General features: G+C 42.6%; 2 protein-coding genes across 9 annotated transcripts in view; one reads left to right on the top strand and one right to left on the bottom strand.

Annotated features, from left to right (window-relative positions):
* Window positions 1-18,943, top strand: part of mdfic (MyoD family inhibitor domain containing) — a 220,951-nt gene that overhangs the window by 155,065 nt on the left and 46,943 nt on the right. The window lies entirely within an intron of this gene.
* The window catches only part of tfec (transcription factor EC), a 58,878-nt gene continuing 55,714 nt past the window's right edge, over window positions 15,780-18,943 (bottom strand). For all 8 annotated transcript variants that reach the window (XM_044342624.1, XM_044342627.1, XM_044342628.1 and 5 more), the window contains 2 exons: window positions 18,473-18,620; window positions 15,780-17,055 (listed from right to left, as the gene is read on the bottom strand). In XM_044342624.1, coding sequence (XP_044198559.1) covers window positions 16,564-17,055; window positions 18,473-18,620 — 640 coding nt within the window. In that variant the 3' untranslated portion in view covers window positions 15,780-16,563. The remainder of the gene's footprint in view (window positions 17,056-18,472; window positions 18,621-18,943) is intronic.

Genomic DNA, 18,943 nt, shown 5'->3' with positions numbered 1-18,943 from the left:
ATATCTCAATGATCTCCACCTCACGTTATTGGTGGGAAGCCGTTGGATCCACATGTTGACTGATTGGTTGGATAGCGCGTGATCAGGTGGGGAGCGCAATCACAGCGTGATTATGTGTGTGTACGTGTACTTGAGGCAGTGTGAATGTGTGTGCGCACTGTACATCACATCACATGTGCCTCTGTATCTCTCTCTTTTTGATCTATAACCACTCGTTAATTAGCAGCGATGTTAATTAAAAACACGCTTCCTTTACATTCAATCTGGTAATGGAGGTTTTATTCACTTACATCTCATGTACGTCTCTCCTTTCCGCCCACCCTCTCATTTCTTCAGAATCAAACTTTTGTTTCCTTTCTTAATTCTCTCTCTCTCTCTTTCTCTCTCTCTCTCTCTCTCTCTCTCTCTCTCTCACCTTGTCCCTTTATATTAAATGTTTGAATGAATTAGGGGTTTTTGATATGAAAACTGACAAAGCATCAGATATTGGATTCATAATCACTGTAATTTCAACTCGTTCTTGCAGACACAAAAATGTAGCACGGGGAGCTAATGAAAGACAATTATATGTACGTATAGGTGGCTACAAAGGCCTCTGCTCTCTGTGAAGGAATAGTTCAACACTTTTTTTGCTATTCCTCGTGCCTATGTATATTGTCGCATTAATCATTTTCTCCAAGCTGAATGTCACAGAGTGTGCCTGCTAGCCCTGAATAAACACTGTCATCCCTCTGCAGGAATAACCTTCACATATTGCTATTGCCATGTGTATGTGTGTTTGTGTGTGTTTGCCTGCGTATGTACAGTACAACGTGTGTCTGTGTGTGTTTGTGTGCGTCCTCCATCCTCACTAAAGGTTAGGAGGGCATGTAAATAAAAGAACAGTACATGGCAGGCTGTGAGAATTCGCTTATGTATCTGTACATTCTCACCGGCCTTTTATAGCACTGTGTTGTGTTTGATTAGTCTGAGGTAAGGCAGACTATCTCTCCTCACACACACACACACGCACATGCACACTTCCTTTCTCTCCTTTTTTTTTTTTAACTATCTCTCCCTGTGTCCCTTTCTCTCTTTCCTCCTCTCCCTCCAACTGCATCCCTCGTTTGTTTTCATTAGTGTGATTGCCTCAATGTCTCCCTGACCTTCAGACATCTTCAACGCTCGCTCTCACTCACACACGCATATACACACACACACACACTTTCCACTGGATGATCACTTTTGATTTTAGGGCTCATATTTTCTTCCCATCTCTCAGTCTTTCTCCGTCTATTTCTCTCTGGGAGGCAGCATGCCTGCTAATAGCAAGGCTGTAGATGTCTGTTTCATATACATTCTTGTGGAAATAAAAGTCAGAAAACTAAGGTCCTAATTATGCTTTCACTCCTTTTTTTCCACCCTTTTTGTTTTTGAAGATTTGTAATGGACAGTTGGTTCCAGAGTCTTGTCCTGAGGAGAGAAGAGAAATATAGGAAAGTAAGGGGCTGCAAAAGAGAGGAGAAAAGAGGAGAGATGAGAAGGACATGGCAGAGGAAGGGAGATGTATTGCTGAGTAGCCATGACCTTCAGCAGTGATTAGGGACAATTAAGGCTTTAACGGCGGTTTGAACCGTAAAACCACTGGGACAGAAAGACGTACAGAGAAAGAAAGACATGATAAAGGTGTGGTCATTGACATACGTTCCATATACGCCTGTAAATACTTTATTTATTGCTTCTTTTCAAATCAGTATTTATCAGCGGCAGCGCGGAGACGAAGGGGTTGTTGTATGGGGGGATGGAGAAATGATTAATATTAATTTGAGGGCTGATTGAAGGCAGCACTCGAGTGAAGTGGCTCATGATGATGTCTCCTGAGCAACTCCCACGCACTGCTCCCGCCATGAGTGGAAAGAGGAGGAGAGGAGACTATAGAGGAGAGAGGAAGACAAGAGAGGAGAGGATGCGAGAATTGACAGCGTGAGGAAGACGCGGAACGTGCCGCCTTCCACCATCTGCCCGCCCACTCTTACTTCACCACGTCTCAGAGAAAGATGCACAGGCAGTACTGTGTTTCATCACAGTTGAAAAACTCCTCCTCGACATAAAAAGGGCTCTCAGGTGTCTTAACTCACACTGTCTTATTATTAAGCTTCTGATTAGAATACAAGCTAAAGTATCAAATTGAAGCTTCAGTAATGTTGCTAACCGTTGGTTGAGCTGATGGCTAGTGAGCTAGCAAGGGAAGCAAAAACCCAAGTTTAAAAATTTCAAGCTATAATTTTGTTTGGAGTAGAATTTAGATCTAAAAGAGAAAAGAAGAAATCCCCTACATTATTTTTGAAAGCAAAACAGCTTGTAAAAGCTAACAACAGTCAGTTTGAGTTGATTTTGATGGGCACTGATGATCTTAACTGGTGTTCAGGCTGAAAACAGGACACAAGGGAGGTGCTGGTGTGGCAGTATGGTTACAGGTATTGGTAAAATGATCAAATGCATTCCAAGAAATCCAGTTAGAGTAATATATTCATGAGTTTGAAGGCTTGTCAGATGCTAAAACAATGCATTTTACAACTTCGGAAACATTTAGTGACAATCATTTCATCCTTCATCTCAGCAATTGTGAGGCGAACAGTAGAGTAACACAGTTTAACTTGTGATTGCCACAGTGTGTTGCCAGACAATACCCTCGGGGGTTCAGACGCAGAGGGCTCCAGCGAAAAAAATGCGGGGTCATCTGTCAAACAAGCTGAACCTGATTCAACTTTTGAGAACTGCGATTCGCAGGCAATCACACATTCCCAGGAGAGCTTTACAATGTGAACACCATATTTCTACTGTATATCTGGCGATTGTTGTGAAGGAAGATCAAATGATTGCTGTTGTGATAAGTTTTCAGAGTTTTGAAATCCCGTCTCATAGCATTATAAACCGTTGTGCAATATTTTAGCACCATATGAGCCTTCAAACTCCAAGTCAAAGTCTTTTCTATAGACTTTATACAAATAATTTTTTTTGTTATGACCCCTTAGTAGAGAACATTATCTTATTCCAAGTGTCAAAGTGTGCTCTCTCTCACTGTAGTGATTTACAAAGGCTGACCAGAGGTGCTGTGTTAAGTTATGCTAATGTTGCAGGGATCATCAGAGTGTACTGGGAGATAACATGTTTTAAAGTCCACATGGCTGGGAGGTTGAATGGCATGGAGGCTCGGGGTTTGGATTGGTACCGGCAGTCTTTTGGGGTGTGTGAAGAGTTGCGGCTTGACAACGCAGGAGGGGAGGCCGGAGGGGCTGGAACGGGTGGAAGCAGTGGGCAAGGAAGGACACCCGTAGGTGCTATGTGAAATTAAGAATGATTAAGGAGCAAGAAAAGACCAGGAGCGGTGCTTTGGAGCAGGGCTTGGTTAATGAACATAGCTAGGGGGAAACGAACATGGTGGTGACTCAGAAGCACATTCACATGCGTAAAAAGGCATACGGAGAAACAGATGCAGGAAAATTAGCGGAGAGATGGACAAAAACTCAGGCCCATGTAGACATTTACAGAATAAGACAAAATATGTTTCACTTGAGATGTTCAGTTGATCTCAGAGATGCTGTTTTTTTGCATAAAATTGTATCCAGGCCGTTTGCACTGAGATAACTTAAAGCAGTTGAAGTGCCTGCTGAGAGGCAAGTGAGAGGCGAGGAGGTGTTGCGGCGTCCATCAGGGGGCTGACATTTATTTTGGCTCAGACAGCTGATGTAATTAACTTTTAGACCTTCCTGTTCGTGGCTGCTTCTCCGGGCAATTGCGCCAAAGAAAACAAGCCAAAACTACCCACCTCCCTTTCACCCTTTCAAACACATCCACATTAATTTGCACACACAAAACTCTTCTCTCATTCCCTCTCTTATGTTACGCCTCTTTCCCTCCGCTTTTTCCTCAATCTTTACCTTCCAACCTTGCTTTCTTGCTCTCTCTTTCTTCCCATCTCTCACCGCTGGAAGTGCGGCGAGGGCGTCTTCAAGCTTCAAGTCCTTGTAACCAACCGTAGTGGCTTTTCGGTTTCCCTCCATCAACGCAAAAGCGTTTCCTTACTTTGTAACAATTTTGTACTCTGGGGAGAAGCGCTCAGTAGGCCTACAAGTTAACTTCAACCACTGTGACACCCCAGAGTTGCTTAACGCAGCACTTTTTTTTTTTATCAGCCTGGCAGTTTTTCATTGGAATGACTGACAACATACAGCCATCAGCTGCATGTTTGTACCTTGTATGTGTCAGGACGACTACAAGAGTTTTCCATAAGTTCGAGTTTTCACAGGTTCTTACACTAACTTTCAATTGGTTTTTGTGTCTGATGAGAAGATGAATAAATGAATAAAAATGATGAACTCCGCATGAGGTGATCGCATATTTTAAAGACATGTCACCTAAACTCCTTGGCAGTTGCAGCATGTTTAACCCACCACACCTGTGAGTAGCACTTGGCATCTCCCATGAGAGTTTGGGTATGCAGACCGAGCCACTTTCTGAGGGTGGAAAGATGTGGGCAGTGCAGGTGTACTTTGTCAAAAATACCCCTGCCTGAGCCATATCATCTTTAATAATGAATAATGATGCCTGAGGCCTGTTTTGTTTATTTGCTGGCCTGGAAACAGGATCTGGCTTATTTTGCGAGAAGGCTGATACAAGGCAGATATGAGGTTATAATGGCTGGCAGATGCACTGGCCTGTGCCGGGCTACAGAGCGAACGAGGTGTGTGTTTGTACAAGCTGATTTCTCAGACTAAACGGGTATCGCGTCCTACCAGCTGCTTTGGATCAAAACAGTCAGCCGGAGCAGGCGGGAAGGGCCCCATAGTCCACCTGGCAAAACAAGATGGGACCTCGGCGTGACAGCGAATATAACATCTCCGCTAATAAACGAGCAGTTTACTGAGATGACACATCTGAAAGGCCCACGCTCTGTTGTTTTAGCTGTAAATTTAGGCACAATTCAGTCGGTTAGAGGGGGTGGGGTCATCAGAGTTAAAAAAAGAGACAAGAGGAGAAACAGTGAGCTCCTGCTTTATCTTCAGATCGGGGTCAGACTGAAATATGGGATCTAACAGAGGCTACAAAAGCCAGACGCTATATTTAGTCTTGAGGAGTCATGAGCGGTGAGAAAGTGTCTTCACCTCTTCTTCTCTTTAGTCTCTCTTCTCTGACACACACACACACACACACACACACTAGGTGATTGTGATGACAGCAGCCTCGCCTCACAAATCAACTTTGCAAAGGGAGATATTTTGTTCAGTAACAGCACTTGTGTAGGCATTTGGTTTACATTAAACCATGTTGTCATTGTACATGTGAATGCACCGCTGTTTTTGCCGTCACGCACTGTTGGTCGCAGTCAGACGCCATCAATTCAGTGTCGTTGTGTCTGAATGAAACGGTAAATCATGTTAGTTATTCAGGTAAACAAATCAGGAATGGTACCCCAGAGAACCGTTGGGTTCAGTCAGCAGTTTGCTTGCAATGGCACAAACGAGAAAGAAAAACACGGTGAAATGTGCTCATTTAATGGCAAGTCATATGTTAATTTTAATGACGGGTTTACCCGGTGCACAGGTGTGTTGGAGTGGAGGTTGCGGTAAAGAGGTTAATGCTCTCAGTCACTCACACAAACTTTAAGCACAGTGTGCGGGAGGGGGAGAGAGAGTTCGAAAAAGTACAAGAGAAGAAAAAGGGAAGAGAGGAAGAGGACATGCAGAAGAGTTTGAATGAGTTCTGTGTGTTCTAACAGGTTTCTGCATCTCTACGAAACCTGCTGGTCTCATTGGCCAGCAGGCCATTGCCGTGGGGAATACTGAGGAAATGTCCTCATTTTCTGTTTTTAGAGGCACACCTCTGTGTGTGTGTGTGTGTGTGTGTGTGCGCGTGTGTGCAAAGTACCCCAGGTGCAGGTGGGGTGTCTACAAAACCATTCATTCCCTGGGAAAAAGCAAATTTTGGCTTTTTCTTCACTCAAGCTCAAGTGTGTTTAAGTTTTGAATGTTTAAGAAATAAGTTTTAAATTACACTGTGACAAGATTTATCACCTTGTTTTCTGCTAAGCATGTATTTATTACTCGAATAAAACATGTTGATGTTTCTGTTGCTGTTCAAATCCTACTGTACATCCTTCCTCTTCATGTCATATTTTGGTAGAAAATCTTCACAACAGAAAAGTTTCTTCGAGAAGAGTTATGGACGTCATCATCTTTACATCAACTTTTAAAAATCTCTCATCTCTCAGTGGTCAAAGTAAACACATTCCTGCAGTGAGAGAATGATCACCTCCTATACTCTGCCTCTCTAGCAGCAGTATTTACTTCACCTCTCCTGCCTCTCACTCGCATGATAAACACACTGCGTCAAATAGTATCAATTTTTTAAAAGCCATAAGGATAGCATGGCTGCAGGCCACGGCATGGCGTGCGACTTTGTTGCACTATCTCCTCCTTTATCGCCTGCCTGTTACTGCTGGTGCCACTTCATAAATAAAGCCATTACACCGGAGGGAGGCGGGGGGACAGGGCTTTGTGTTCACATAGACAGATTACACATAAACACACTGACACACACTCTGGGCAGGTACTCAGTCTCCCGTCGCTGGGGAGCTTTAACCCTGACCAGCTTAGTTCAGAGGCGAGGGGCTTTATGGGACATTGGGGAGCGGCTTGCATGGAGTAAATAGAATATCCAGTGGTGTCTGTCCCAATCTCAGATTAAGCCTCCAAAATCTCAGCGGTTTTTCAGTCTGACAGAGGTGTATGAAGACATGAGAATGTGCATCTCCGCTGCACACTCACAACACGCAAAAGAAAAACACATACACAGAGCTGTGTCTGTGAGGGGGTCCCAGTGCAGCTCAGGGTTTTATGCTGACACTAAAGAATGTGTTCATCTAGAAGTGAAGGGCCTCTCTCTCCCTGTCTGTTACCTGCCTCTCTGCCTCGCTGACGGAATGACTGACTGACTGACTGACTGACTGACTGGCTGAATGAAGTGTAGTGTAGTGGGGATCTGACAGGGATCTCCATGTGATCCGTTGCAGCTCACAAAGGGCCCCAAGCTAAAGCCCTTCTCAAGCATATTGGCAAAACATTACTCCAGCTGAGAAGAGCCAGCTTGCAGGGTGGGCCCCGGAGTTTAGAAAGCCTTGTCCCTTAACTGAAAAGTCCTAACAACTCGTGTGTTTTGTCAAAATGTGCTTTGGCAAAAGAAACGCTGTTACCCCTACTGTTTTTGGTCATCGGAGGTTACTACGAGTAAGTTAACTAAATGTTGCAGCCCTCTGTTCTGCGTCTGTGAAGGAGAGCAAACCAGGAGGTGAATGATTCAAAGGCAAGCAAAAGTTAGGGATTGTTTAAAGAAGACTGGCTTTCTTCAAATCTGTGGTCCGCAGAAAAAAATAGGACTATGTTAGAGATGGAGAGGGGAATGGAGTGTGCCCACTGGATTCAGAGGAAGTATAAAATTAAATTTGTGCCCCTCTCTCTGTGTTTTCTGCTGCCCTGTCCGGGAGAAAGCAAGGCAGAGCGCGTGAGCCGGAGAAACATAATTCATAACACAAGCGAAGGGAGTTCAAGAACCGATGCTGCTTCAGAGAAAGAAAAAAAAAAGAGGTGGTGCAAAAGAAAGCCAGGGCTCACCCACAGCCATGAAGAAAGAGAAAGTGGAAAGTTTGGGACAGCAGGAGGTAAAGGTGGTAAAACAGATAAATAAAGTTGTGATAACTGGATAAGAAGAGGGAAGATGACAATAGAAGAAGAGGTGATGTACCTACAACCCCGAGCATCCCTGCAAGAAAAACAGGGATTGGTATAACCTGATTTGTGAAATAAAATTAAATTTTGCTTGACATAGTGTAAGACATAATTATTTTTATGTCAGCCTCTTCGTTAGCACAGACAGCTCTGAAAATACTTTTACAAGTCACTGATAATATTTATAGTTTTTACATATGGCCTCGTAGCACGTTCAGAAGCGGTTTAGGTTTCTGGGTGACGTGGGTTTCACAGCGCTAGCATGATTGAATTCCAGCTTGCACGTAAGTGTTTTTTGATCTAGTAGGCTTGATCCTCGTGCACCAAAGCACCGCCACACACATGCTACACTGTACACACACACACACACACACACACACACACACAGGCGCACATGTGTACACTCATGCACACACATCACATTATACGGCATCAGCCAGGCTCAAAGTGGATCATTATTTACTAAACAGGTTGCCTAACAAGAAAAGACTGATTCCCCTGCAGGCTTATATAAAAACCCTGGAAGCATGGCGGTGGAGCAATATCCATCATAATTGATGTGTTGCAAAGCAGATTACACACATTAGCGCACACTGTTCTAGCTATGACAGCTCCAACTGAACATGACAAATTCCATAATGTGGAAAAAAAGGTATTTTACTCTCTCTGGGTATTAAAAGGCACAGCAACTAACAAAGAGGCATTTGCATTTGCAGGGGTAAATGTGCATTCGAGAGTATGTGTTTGTGTGTGTGCATCCCCTGTCTGACTACACCTCCTCCATGCTCTCATCTCTCCTTAATTACATTCTATTTGTTCCACTTGGGGCGGAGGGTCCTGTAAACTGTTTGGAGCTTGGCACAGCTTCCCCTGCTCGGTGACAAGACTTCATTCAACACGGCTAATCCCAACATAGCATTAGCTACATGGATGATGCGTTCGAGGGCAGTGACAGCTGCAGCATTATTTACTGAACACAGCACAACAGATAAGCCCATTGAAATTGCAGCAGCTCATTCATTGTGGGGAGGCATTAAGAGTGTCTGTAGCTGCCTAATCAGTGGGCTGGATGCTAGAGGAATAAATAAGCTTTGGGAAGAGGGGCGGCTTGACTCTCACTCACTCCCTCCTCTCTTCTTACTCACTCACTCACTCTCTGAGTCACTCTCCTCTCACTCTTCTAATCAACTCAACAGCATTACGGCAAATCTGCTACTGGAATTCCTGCTGGCCGGCTCTATTTCTGTATGAGTGCTTTTAAATTAGAAAAGGTTGTAAATAAGGCTTTATTGATTTGCGCTAGATACAGTATATTTATTATAGTTTACAGTTATTATTATTATAACTGCAGCTGTGTTATTACTACAGTGGCAGTTTTTTAGGTTTTATTGCTTTTTATGGTCCACTCAATGCAAAATTACATTTACATTTCTGATGATTTTGGCCTGTAAATTTCAATGACAACATTCTTTCTCGCTCTCCATTTTATCAGTAAATACTACTTGATGGAATTAAGCAAAAAATCTTTGTTTCATTCGTTTCCATAGCTTCATCTTTATTGATGTGAGCCATAATAATTTGACATCATTTCAAACACAGTCTAAAACGAATGACTTTTTAAAGCACAGTTCTTCGTATACCACTAAAAGTCATCATTTGCAAATTATGCCTGTAATGTTCTTTGAATTTTCCTGAGCATGTTGTAATTTTATGTTTCTGTTGAAATTATTTAATTTGCCGTATCTTCTTTTTTTTTTTTGCCTTTGATTAAACCTAACATATTAAGAGATGTAATTTAAATTATTTTCCTCAGCACTAATTGTCAAATTCATTTTAATTGTAAAAGGAGGCCTGAACTGCGCTGTGTGTTTATGTGTGACCGAGCTGTTCAGAGCCGTGTCGTTAGCCACACACCCACTCTTGACGACCCACTAATTAACACCCCATGTTAATCACTCTCAACCCAGCCAATAACCAGTGACATGCCATCATGCAGATCACTACATCATACCACAGCACAGCAGTACATCCAAACCAGGCGATATTTTTTTCCCCTTTCTCCTCAGTGTTGTGTTGTACAGACATCTCTCTGAGTATTTTGACTTATTTCACAGTATGAGAGTGAACTGTTTTAACTGTTTTCCTGAACAGGAAGTTAGTATTTAGCAGGACTGTCATTCACAAAGTGATACTAAGGTGATATAAATACTTGAACGGTGACAAAGAAACATGTCACCACCACCACCCTCTGACTTCTCCAAGCCATCTGTGGCTTCAAATTGATCCAGAATGTTTCCCCCAGCTCTATAATTTCTAATAGCACATTTATTTTTGTCACCATACCGAGTGCCACATGTATTAGATCTAATCCATTAGCCCGATCCTACTTTATATACACTGGTTTAAGTACATGTTGGCTAAATATCTTCCCAGTGAATCTGCCGTTCTGGCTGAAATAATGATTTTGATATAAGTTAAGCTGATTTGCCTAAGCTACCGAGTAATTAACTGAACTTAATCATTTCATTTCAATTCATTTCCATTACCTGAATTATTTTTCCAGTCTTTCCTATCTTTTGTAATGTCTGTGTCTGCTTTAAGCTCACTGTTGTCTGGTAGTGAAAGAGAGGGGGCATCTGAACTCTGTTACAATACTGACCTCTAGTGTCAGTTTGGCTCAGCTCGGGCTCATGTGTGAGTTTTAAATGTGACATTTTAGCAGGCTCATTGGTAGTCCTATCTAAGGTAATGAATCCGCTTTGGACAAATGCCTAGTTTGAAGCTTTAGCCTCCAAACGCCTGGAGCAGGGATTGCCCAGGATAGGGCAGAGGTAGATTAGGAGTCAGTGTAATGAGAGGCAAAGCATCTCTTTAGCTCACCCTTTGTCTTTGCCTCCATCCATCCAAGCCTTGGAGGAGAAGGAGAGAGGGAGACTTCTCTGGCCAGTGGCAGCCACGCGGGCATTGGCTTTATTTTTCATCATCCTCTTCTCCTTTCCTCTCCTCCCTGCCGGCTTCTTCCTCTTTTCCTATCTCCGTCTATTTTTTCTCCCCTTTCTCCATCCTCAGCCGTGGATGCTGACACTTACTCACGCCAAGCGGCCTCACGTCCTCGACAGGGGATTGTCAGATCTTCTAGAATATGGAAAAATACAGCCACACCGGTGTGCGGCACATGGGTAATAGGCATAATAGGGTCAGGCCTGCATTTAATAAACAATTACCCATCTATAATAGATGAGTCCAGCTCCTAAGGACCAGCGCCTGGCCTGGGTCGAGAGAGGGAACAGGAGAGGGAGCGTACAGGAGAGAGAGAGAGGGTAGATGAATGAATAATGCAGACGAGATGCCCATCAGAGCACCCAAACGCAGGGGCCCATGCAGCGCCAATTATCTTCCTCTGCTAATGATGATCATATTGATGCTCTCCCCCAACACCCTCCCTTACCCCCCCCCCCCCCATCCTACCACCCTGCACCGACTATGCCTAAATCTGACATTTACCCAGCTGCCCCTAAACTCACCAAACATGAGGAAACAGAGGAGAGAAGACTGCTTTTAAATGTTGCTCTTCATTTTGTTTTTCATGAGGGGGAGGGGGGGGTTTCCTGGAGGCAGGGGCGGTGGGGGCACAGTGGCCATTGCTCCTCTTTTGAATTACAAATCAATCAGGGACTTCTCCTCAGCAGCTTCCATTTAGTCCAAGGTCACCCAGATTACACAAGGCTGTGTATTTGAATAGACATCCTAAGATACGTGAAAACAGAGAAGCGAGGAGAAGCTCTTTGGCCCTCAGGATCAGAGGGGTGGGTGGGTGGGTGGAGGGTGAGGGGACCTGTGGTGCTCTGGCAGACTGCTAGTGAAGTAGATAGGGCCCCAGTAGGCTGCTTCAGTATGGGCACTGGGAAAAATACACAGCTATTTTGGCTCCCTAAGGGCCCAAGTCTCTGGTAATAATGGGATCAGAGCCATGACCCTCCCAGGACACCGTACCACTATTGGATATTCTATTAGTTTTCGTCTGCAGTGAAAAGAAGTCCGTGCTCAGCTACTTTTCTTACTCTGAATCACATTTGTTTTACTTTTATGTAGCTTTAACAGTGACTAATCAAATTATTTAAAGTTTCCAGGAAGAGACTCCATTAACAATGGCACAAAGTATAGTGCTACTTATGACTATTGTAAAACCTTCTGGTATATAAAACTATGTACTGTGGATATCTTCTAATCATATCTAATGTACTTTATGCATGCAAGGATATTGTAAGCTATTAACATATGCACAAAAAAAGCGAGTCCCATAATTGTTCCTTTTTACCATTTAATCCCAGCACTGGAAGATACAGCAGAGATCACATTAACATTTACATTTCTGAATCCCCCACCTCCTTGATACAGCTCCAGCTTTCAGCCCCAGCATCTCGTCTGCCTTTACATAATATCAGGCCGTATTAATGCTACATATGGAGCTCCACTGTCTGTGCTAGTGTGTAGATTTACATTTTCCTAATGATGTGCTTTCATTTTTCCTCCGCTATCCCCCTGTCCTTCCCTTCACCTCCAGCCCACAGCCCACGGTGATTTAAAACACATACAACTGTACTGCCGTTTTACTGCAGAATAACACAAAGCGCGGGTTGAGACACCTTTGGTCGCCCCGGCCCCATCTGTTGCACATCTGGAAGTGGTGCGCCGCACCAATAATTGGAAGTCAATTTGTTTGAAGTTATGTATTTGGCATCTGGCTCGATTCATAAAAACTCTGGAAATCACATTAATTTTATAGCATTTCGAGAAGGCCCAGCCACTTTTTTTTTCATCTCTCTTGTGTTCCATCGTTAATGCACGTGGGGCCTTGCTAGTCTAGTGACGTGGGCGTTTGTCGAGCACTGGTCAGGGTGTGGTCCTTAATAAAAGCAGCATGGAGGCCAGTGCCCTAAAGAATCATGGGATGAATTACTGCAGTACACTGGAGAGACAATATTGATAGCTTGAGTTGCTAATCATGAAAACTTAGTGCTCAAACTCTGGCAAAGTTTTATAATTTCACCTTTAACTTGACCTTCACCTCAGATCATTTCTTATTTTTTCTAAAAGGTAAATTCATCCAGGGCCTAGTTTGCCACATTTCCAGTAGACGAGCTGCCTGATTGAGAAGGAGCATGGTGTTGTTTGTCACACAGCTCTGAGTCACAGCTGAAAATAGATATGACACTTGATGTTTGGTGCCTCACTGCTGGCTGTCATATTGTTATTCCCACTCAAATTTCACCTAATTTGTGCACAAGTCTTGTCACAGTCCAGATCCTGATAAGGGGCTTTTAGGTAGTTATTTCCCCCCCCTTAGCTTCCTGGTATGTGTGGCAATGAAATACACACCTGTGCTTGCGTGTGCATGTGTATGCATATCCATGCATGTGTCTTTTTTGCTTGCGTTTGCACACAAGCACATGTTGATTAGGCTTGTTTGTGTGCGCACGAGTGTGTGCGGGGCCCTGTGCGTGCAGGCTCCAAAGTGAGTCACCTCGGCGGGAGGTGATTAAGAGTTGCCAATGGCAGGCTCGACAGGTGAGTGCATTGTAGCACGCTGGCAGCTGTGGCATCTGCACAGGTGACAGCTTCCCCTGCTCAGTGGTGGTGTCAGTGTTGGTGGGTGGCAGGAGGTCTGACAACGTTGTTTTGGTGACAGAACGACTCCGCTGTGAGGTTCACGACATCACTTGCCTTCTTTAGATTTGTCAGTTTATACTAGGAAGTATACGGGGCACCATGGACTCAAGCATATACTGCCAAAGCACTATTCCATACATGAAAATACTGTTTGGTAACTATTGGTAAAGACTAAAAGGCATCAAGGAAGCTGGGAAGAATTATTTTACTTTATTGGCTTACTTAATAATCCACAACTGTTTTCTGTTGTACCACACTCCTGCATGGGGTTTCTTTTTACTAACAAATGGCACAGTGTGGTGTGTGATGATGATGAACCACAGCCCATTGCTGCCACCTGCTGTTGGAAATATGATACAGCAGCAGTCCTTTCATCCTGGGAGTGAGGTAATTCTTTAAGGGAGACCATTTTGCTGTGCATGCAAAAGTAACACAAAAAGGAATGGAAAGATTATTTTACAAGGTGTACAGTTTTTGCAGATATTGTAAAAAGCCGGAATCCAATAGGTTTCTCATGAAGGAGATTAGGTAAAGAGTAGAGGAAGTGACGGAAGAGGGAGGTTTGTAGGATTACAAACTTTCCCAAATTTGTTTTACACGTTCATAATGTATGTTCACCTCTTAAAATACGCAGCTAATGTCTCTAACATAAACGTGTTATCGGATACCCACGCTGTTTTCTCAATCCATCAGTTCCTGTAAGTCTCCAAACCGTGGGTTGATGAACTGTGATATTCCAAATAAAAAGTCGCTTGTTCTGATGTCACTGTTGCCTCATCCGACCACATTTCCTTTTGAAGCCTGCGCATAACTGGCCTTGAACTTTGCCCATGATAGCCTTTGATATGGAGAGAAATGAATTAGTTAGGAAAGTTTAATCTGACTTTCCTATTCAGAGTAGAATGCTTTGTCTCCTGAGGCAGCCTCAAAAGAGTTATTTGAATGTGTGTGGGTAAGTTTGTAAAATAGGTGCTTATTTATTTTTTATATTCTGTCAATACTCTCATTAAGGTTAAGGATACTCTTTGCATTATTCTACTCCAGGCTTTGACTTTCATCAGTTCCTGTGATAGACTAACTGGATTTGTATACTTTTCCTAAGTTAAGTAATACAAGAAAGAAGAAAAATCATTGAAAATCAAAATGTAAATTGAGCCTTTTGAAATTTAATTTCGGTCATGCAGACTCTTTCTTAGATACTCTTCATGTTTTCAGCATAATGAAAATCTATATTTACCTTCCATAACTGCTTTGGCCAATTACCCGTAAACATCACTCAACACTTTGTAGTTTGAGTGGCTGTACTCTGTAATGATTGATTGGTTCAGCCTTATTTGCGGCTGAAGAGGAGATGCGAGCGAGGAATGTTTCGATTTCATTACAGAGAAACAGACGCTAATAACACTCTAAAACATTAATTCATGAAGGCTTTGATGAGAAATCCACTTGGGAAGTATTGGCGTGTTTTTTTTAAGACTGGTCTGTTTGTTGTATTATTAATGCATGACTTCAAGATTAGAAAACTACATGTTGATGAATGATTTTTTAACACTCAGCATAATATATAATCTAGACAAAGCAATGAGTTTTTAAGACTTCATTAGTTTTTCATCACTGCGTCGCAAACAAACTTCAGGAAACTTTATTAATGAACAGATCATATACCTACAGTGTGAAAGGACACATCTCTTCATCCTGCTTACCTCAAAGGAAACTTCAGCGAACAGCTCTCGTTGCAACTCTTTATCCCTCGCCATTATTCATCCTCAAGGGCTCATCAGCTCACAGTAGGCTCATCAGAATTATTACTCCTCCTCTACTTGTCTTTATTATCCAATTTCCCTCCTCTCTCCTCCTTTCTGCCACTCATTGCCAATCAGGCATCTTGTAAGCCGGCCCTTCACCTATGAAACTTTTCCAGGCTCTGTTTACTCTTTTTAGCCCAGTCCTAGACCAGCAAGATCATTTTGCACTCAGTCCACCACTGGTCAAGAATTAAGAATTAAGATTTAAGTACAAGTGAACGTTTTCACAGCAAAGTAAGAGCACTGTTGTTGTTTGAGTATGACATACACTTCTAATGGCCTTTTTTACTGAAAAATCTTGGTATTTTCTCAAAGATAGCTGGTAACTTGTGCATGGAATTTTCTAAAGGTGTTCAGAATTTTAGAAATATATTATTACTATTTTCTAAATTTAAAGGAATATGTGTAGCATTTAGGAATTGAACTGTAGAGGTTTTTGTCATGTGTGATGGTGTATGATTGCAGACCTTCAATATGCGATGTCTTTACTGAGATGACAACAAGAAGCCAAAATCAAGCGTATCAAAAAAAAGGGGTTTATTATATTTTTCCCACCCCTACTAAGAATAAAAAAGGTAACATGTTAGATAATAATATATATCTTTTTTTATGAATACATGGATTAAAACATATATAAATACATAAACACTTATATAACAAAAACACTGAAAAGACACAGACAAGACCGACGACATGTTAGGCATAGCGGTGAGTACATCATGTTACATGTTCGTATCTTCTTTAAGACAAAACCCGGGTGTTTGAATAAGGCACATCACACAATCACAAACCTGACTGCAATTGTTTAAAATCCTTTTGCAAAATAAAGGACTGTTTGGGCAGGCTTTCAGTGATTATTCTGAATATGTTACAGTGTACGGCTACCACAGTGTTTACCAAAAAAACAGTAGACATGGTCATTAATATAAAGGCCGATAAATGTCTCCCTTTTTCTTATGAGTCTGTTTCTGCTCTGTCCGGGAGGCAGAGATACATGTTTATAGTCTATACTAAAGAGCAGGTGGAGGAGCAGGAGGTCCAATGGGCTGTTTCTGGTCCTGCTGAGATTTTGGGCCAATTGAGCTCTAACACCCACCTGATCAACAAGAACTACACACTTTATGTACAGGTGGCACTTTAAGGGCACTGTCAGGTGTGTCAGCTGTCATTGAAATTACTTGCAACCCTGGGAGTGGTCATTAATGTATGTCCAGAGCCATCAGTCCATCTTTTAAAAGCTCTGTGTATATGCCCTTTACCACTGAGGATTACAACCGTGTTGTCACAAGGAGATAACAAGAGTGTGTTTCTGTAGAGGGCACCCATTATAGGTCGTCACCCTCTGCGGAGCTGAAGCTGCTCCTGCGGCTGCTGTCTTTGGATGCGGCTCCAGGTGAGCCGGCCGAGAGGAGCGGGTCGGTGCCAAATGGCGAGAGCGGGTCGTCCATCAGGATCTCGTCCAGCCGGTGCTCCTCCTTGAGCGTAGCACTGAAGAAGTCTGTGAAGTGGGACAGCGGGTCGGAAAATGTGGTGCAGCCATCAGCACCCGTGATGTGATCCTGCAGCCCACCGGTGGCGGGGATGGATGGCACACCAGCTACCACGGCTATCCTCTGGAGGTAGTCGCTGTTTGGGTCCTCCTGGTAGAGGGGCGGCTGCTGGGCCTGGGGAGACGACTGCTGTTGCTGTTGTTGTTGTTGTTGTTGCTGCTGCTGCTGCTGCTGTTGTTGTTTGAGGAGATGGGAGGACAGTTCAACTGTCCCCAAAGCTGTAGCCATGTTTGGGAGCCCATGTGCTCGTGCCTGGATCTCAAGCTCCTGGTAAACAAAAGAAAAGAAAACACAAGTTAAAGATGTATTGTAATCTATTATATCTTCAGTTGCTCATTGTGCGTCAGTCTAGATAAGAGCTGAATAAATACTTTAAAAAATGTAATTTCCTCAGTTATGAGTAGATCTGCCATGACTGTATAGTGTGAAGTAACATTGGAATAATCCACACCACACTTATTCTAGTCTACTCCACATAGTGAGGTCAGGTTGGAGTGAGCTACACTTGGGGAGTTTGGGTGTTGACACTGTTCCCATACATCTTGTCACAGATTGTATGAGAAGTGTTGTCACAACTAAGTGTCATCACAAAACCCTGTTTGACCTTTTGTTCCCTTTATCCTCAGTGATGGTCAGTGTTTCCTGGATTGTTTCGTCATCCTTGTAGATTATTACAAATTGTATGTTCTTCCCAACATTGGAGTAAAGTCAGATAAACCACAATCTGTTTGTGTGTGATTAGGTGTGCATGCGCTCCTCTGTGCATGTATGCGCCATGAAGCATATAAGCACCTCTTCTATTAGTGCTCATAATTTAATTCTGACCTGCTTTTATTTCCTCTGAAAGAGCTGAGGTCTTTCTCTTTATTCATTAGGTAATTAGCACTGAGCCCTGTGAGATGGGGGGGATGGAAGGACCTCATGTAAACAACAGTGGGGGGGATCTAGTTTTTAGGTTTATGGGTCGAAAAGATTTTTGGGGTGGAAATTAGTTAACATTGTGGGGTTGTAAGGCTTTGAAGGTGGAAATTAGCATAAGTGTGAAGTACCTGATCTTTGACATGACCTCTTGTATGGACGAGGCTGTTAATAAATACCTCACTAAAGTGAAAATGGAGGCTTACTTGAATGCTGAACTGGGACTGTGTGTGCTAAAACATTAGTAGGACATTAGTGAGTTGATGGCCAACTCTTTGTATTAAGAAGTAAACTCATATGAGGAGGTTTGAAAAGACATCACATTTAAGGCTGTGTACTTTTCACGATACATTTTTAGGTCTAGTCAAGTCTAACATAGTTTATTACCAAGCTGATAAACATCCAGTTGTAGTTCAAGTCTTAAGTCTTAAATTGTAAAATAATCTTAATTTATAGGTCTTAATCTGCCTTGTTTTCAGGAGTTTACACTTTCCTCAGACAAGTGCAATGGCACCAAAAAGAAGTGCACTGGTATCTCAACTCATATTGTGCTTGTGTGTTTGTTTTTTTTAAAGAATAAATAATATGTTAAGAATAATATTTTTTGTATTTTAACAGTAAAGATACAAATTTATAAGATGAGGAAGTTCCTCATAAGATCTGCTTTTGTCTTTTTTTTCTCAGTATTATGATTATTTGCTTTAGTTGTGTGTTTTATCACCCTGTATGTCATTTAAAACACACCAAACACAATCAGACTTCTTACCTGGATCCTCAGCAGCAGTCTCCTGTTCGCTTGCTCTAGCTTCTTCTGACGGCTCTCCAGCTCCCGAGCGTGCTGCTGCTCCTTCTGCAGCCACCTTATGTACTCCACCGAGGCCTTCAGGATAGTGCCTTTGTTCCAGCGCATGTCGCTGCAGAGAGGAGAAATGTAAAAGATAACCTTTTACACAGAACCCACTGATGTCGGCAGAATATCCTCCGCAATAAAAAAAAGGGGGGGGAAAGTTTTAACACAGAGGTTTTTTCCCTTTTATGATATGAATAAGAAATGGTGATTTACATGGGGCAATTATTCATCCTTGGACATTACATGGGGACACTGAATGGGAATTTTAATAGAATAATTAAGTAGCTATGTGGAAAGTCCATTCTCGTACCTCCTTGTTCGGTAAAATTAATCCTCGAGTAAAAATAGGTGAGGGAAAATGAGCTAAGTAAAAAGACAGAGGGAAAA

Source organism: Thunnus albacares, chromosome 23 (assembly GCF_914725855.1).
Source record: "Thunnus albacares chromosome 23, fThuAlb1.1, whole genome shotgun sequence".
In the NCBI taxonomy this organism is placed as follows: Eukaryota; Metazoa; Chordata; class Actinopteri; order Scombriformes; family Scombridae; genus Thunnus; species Thunnus albacares.
Note: the sequence above shows the minus strand (reverse complement) of the source record. Positions and strands in the feature narration are given on the sequence as shown.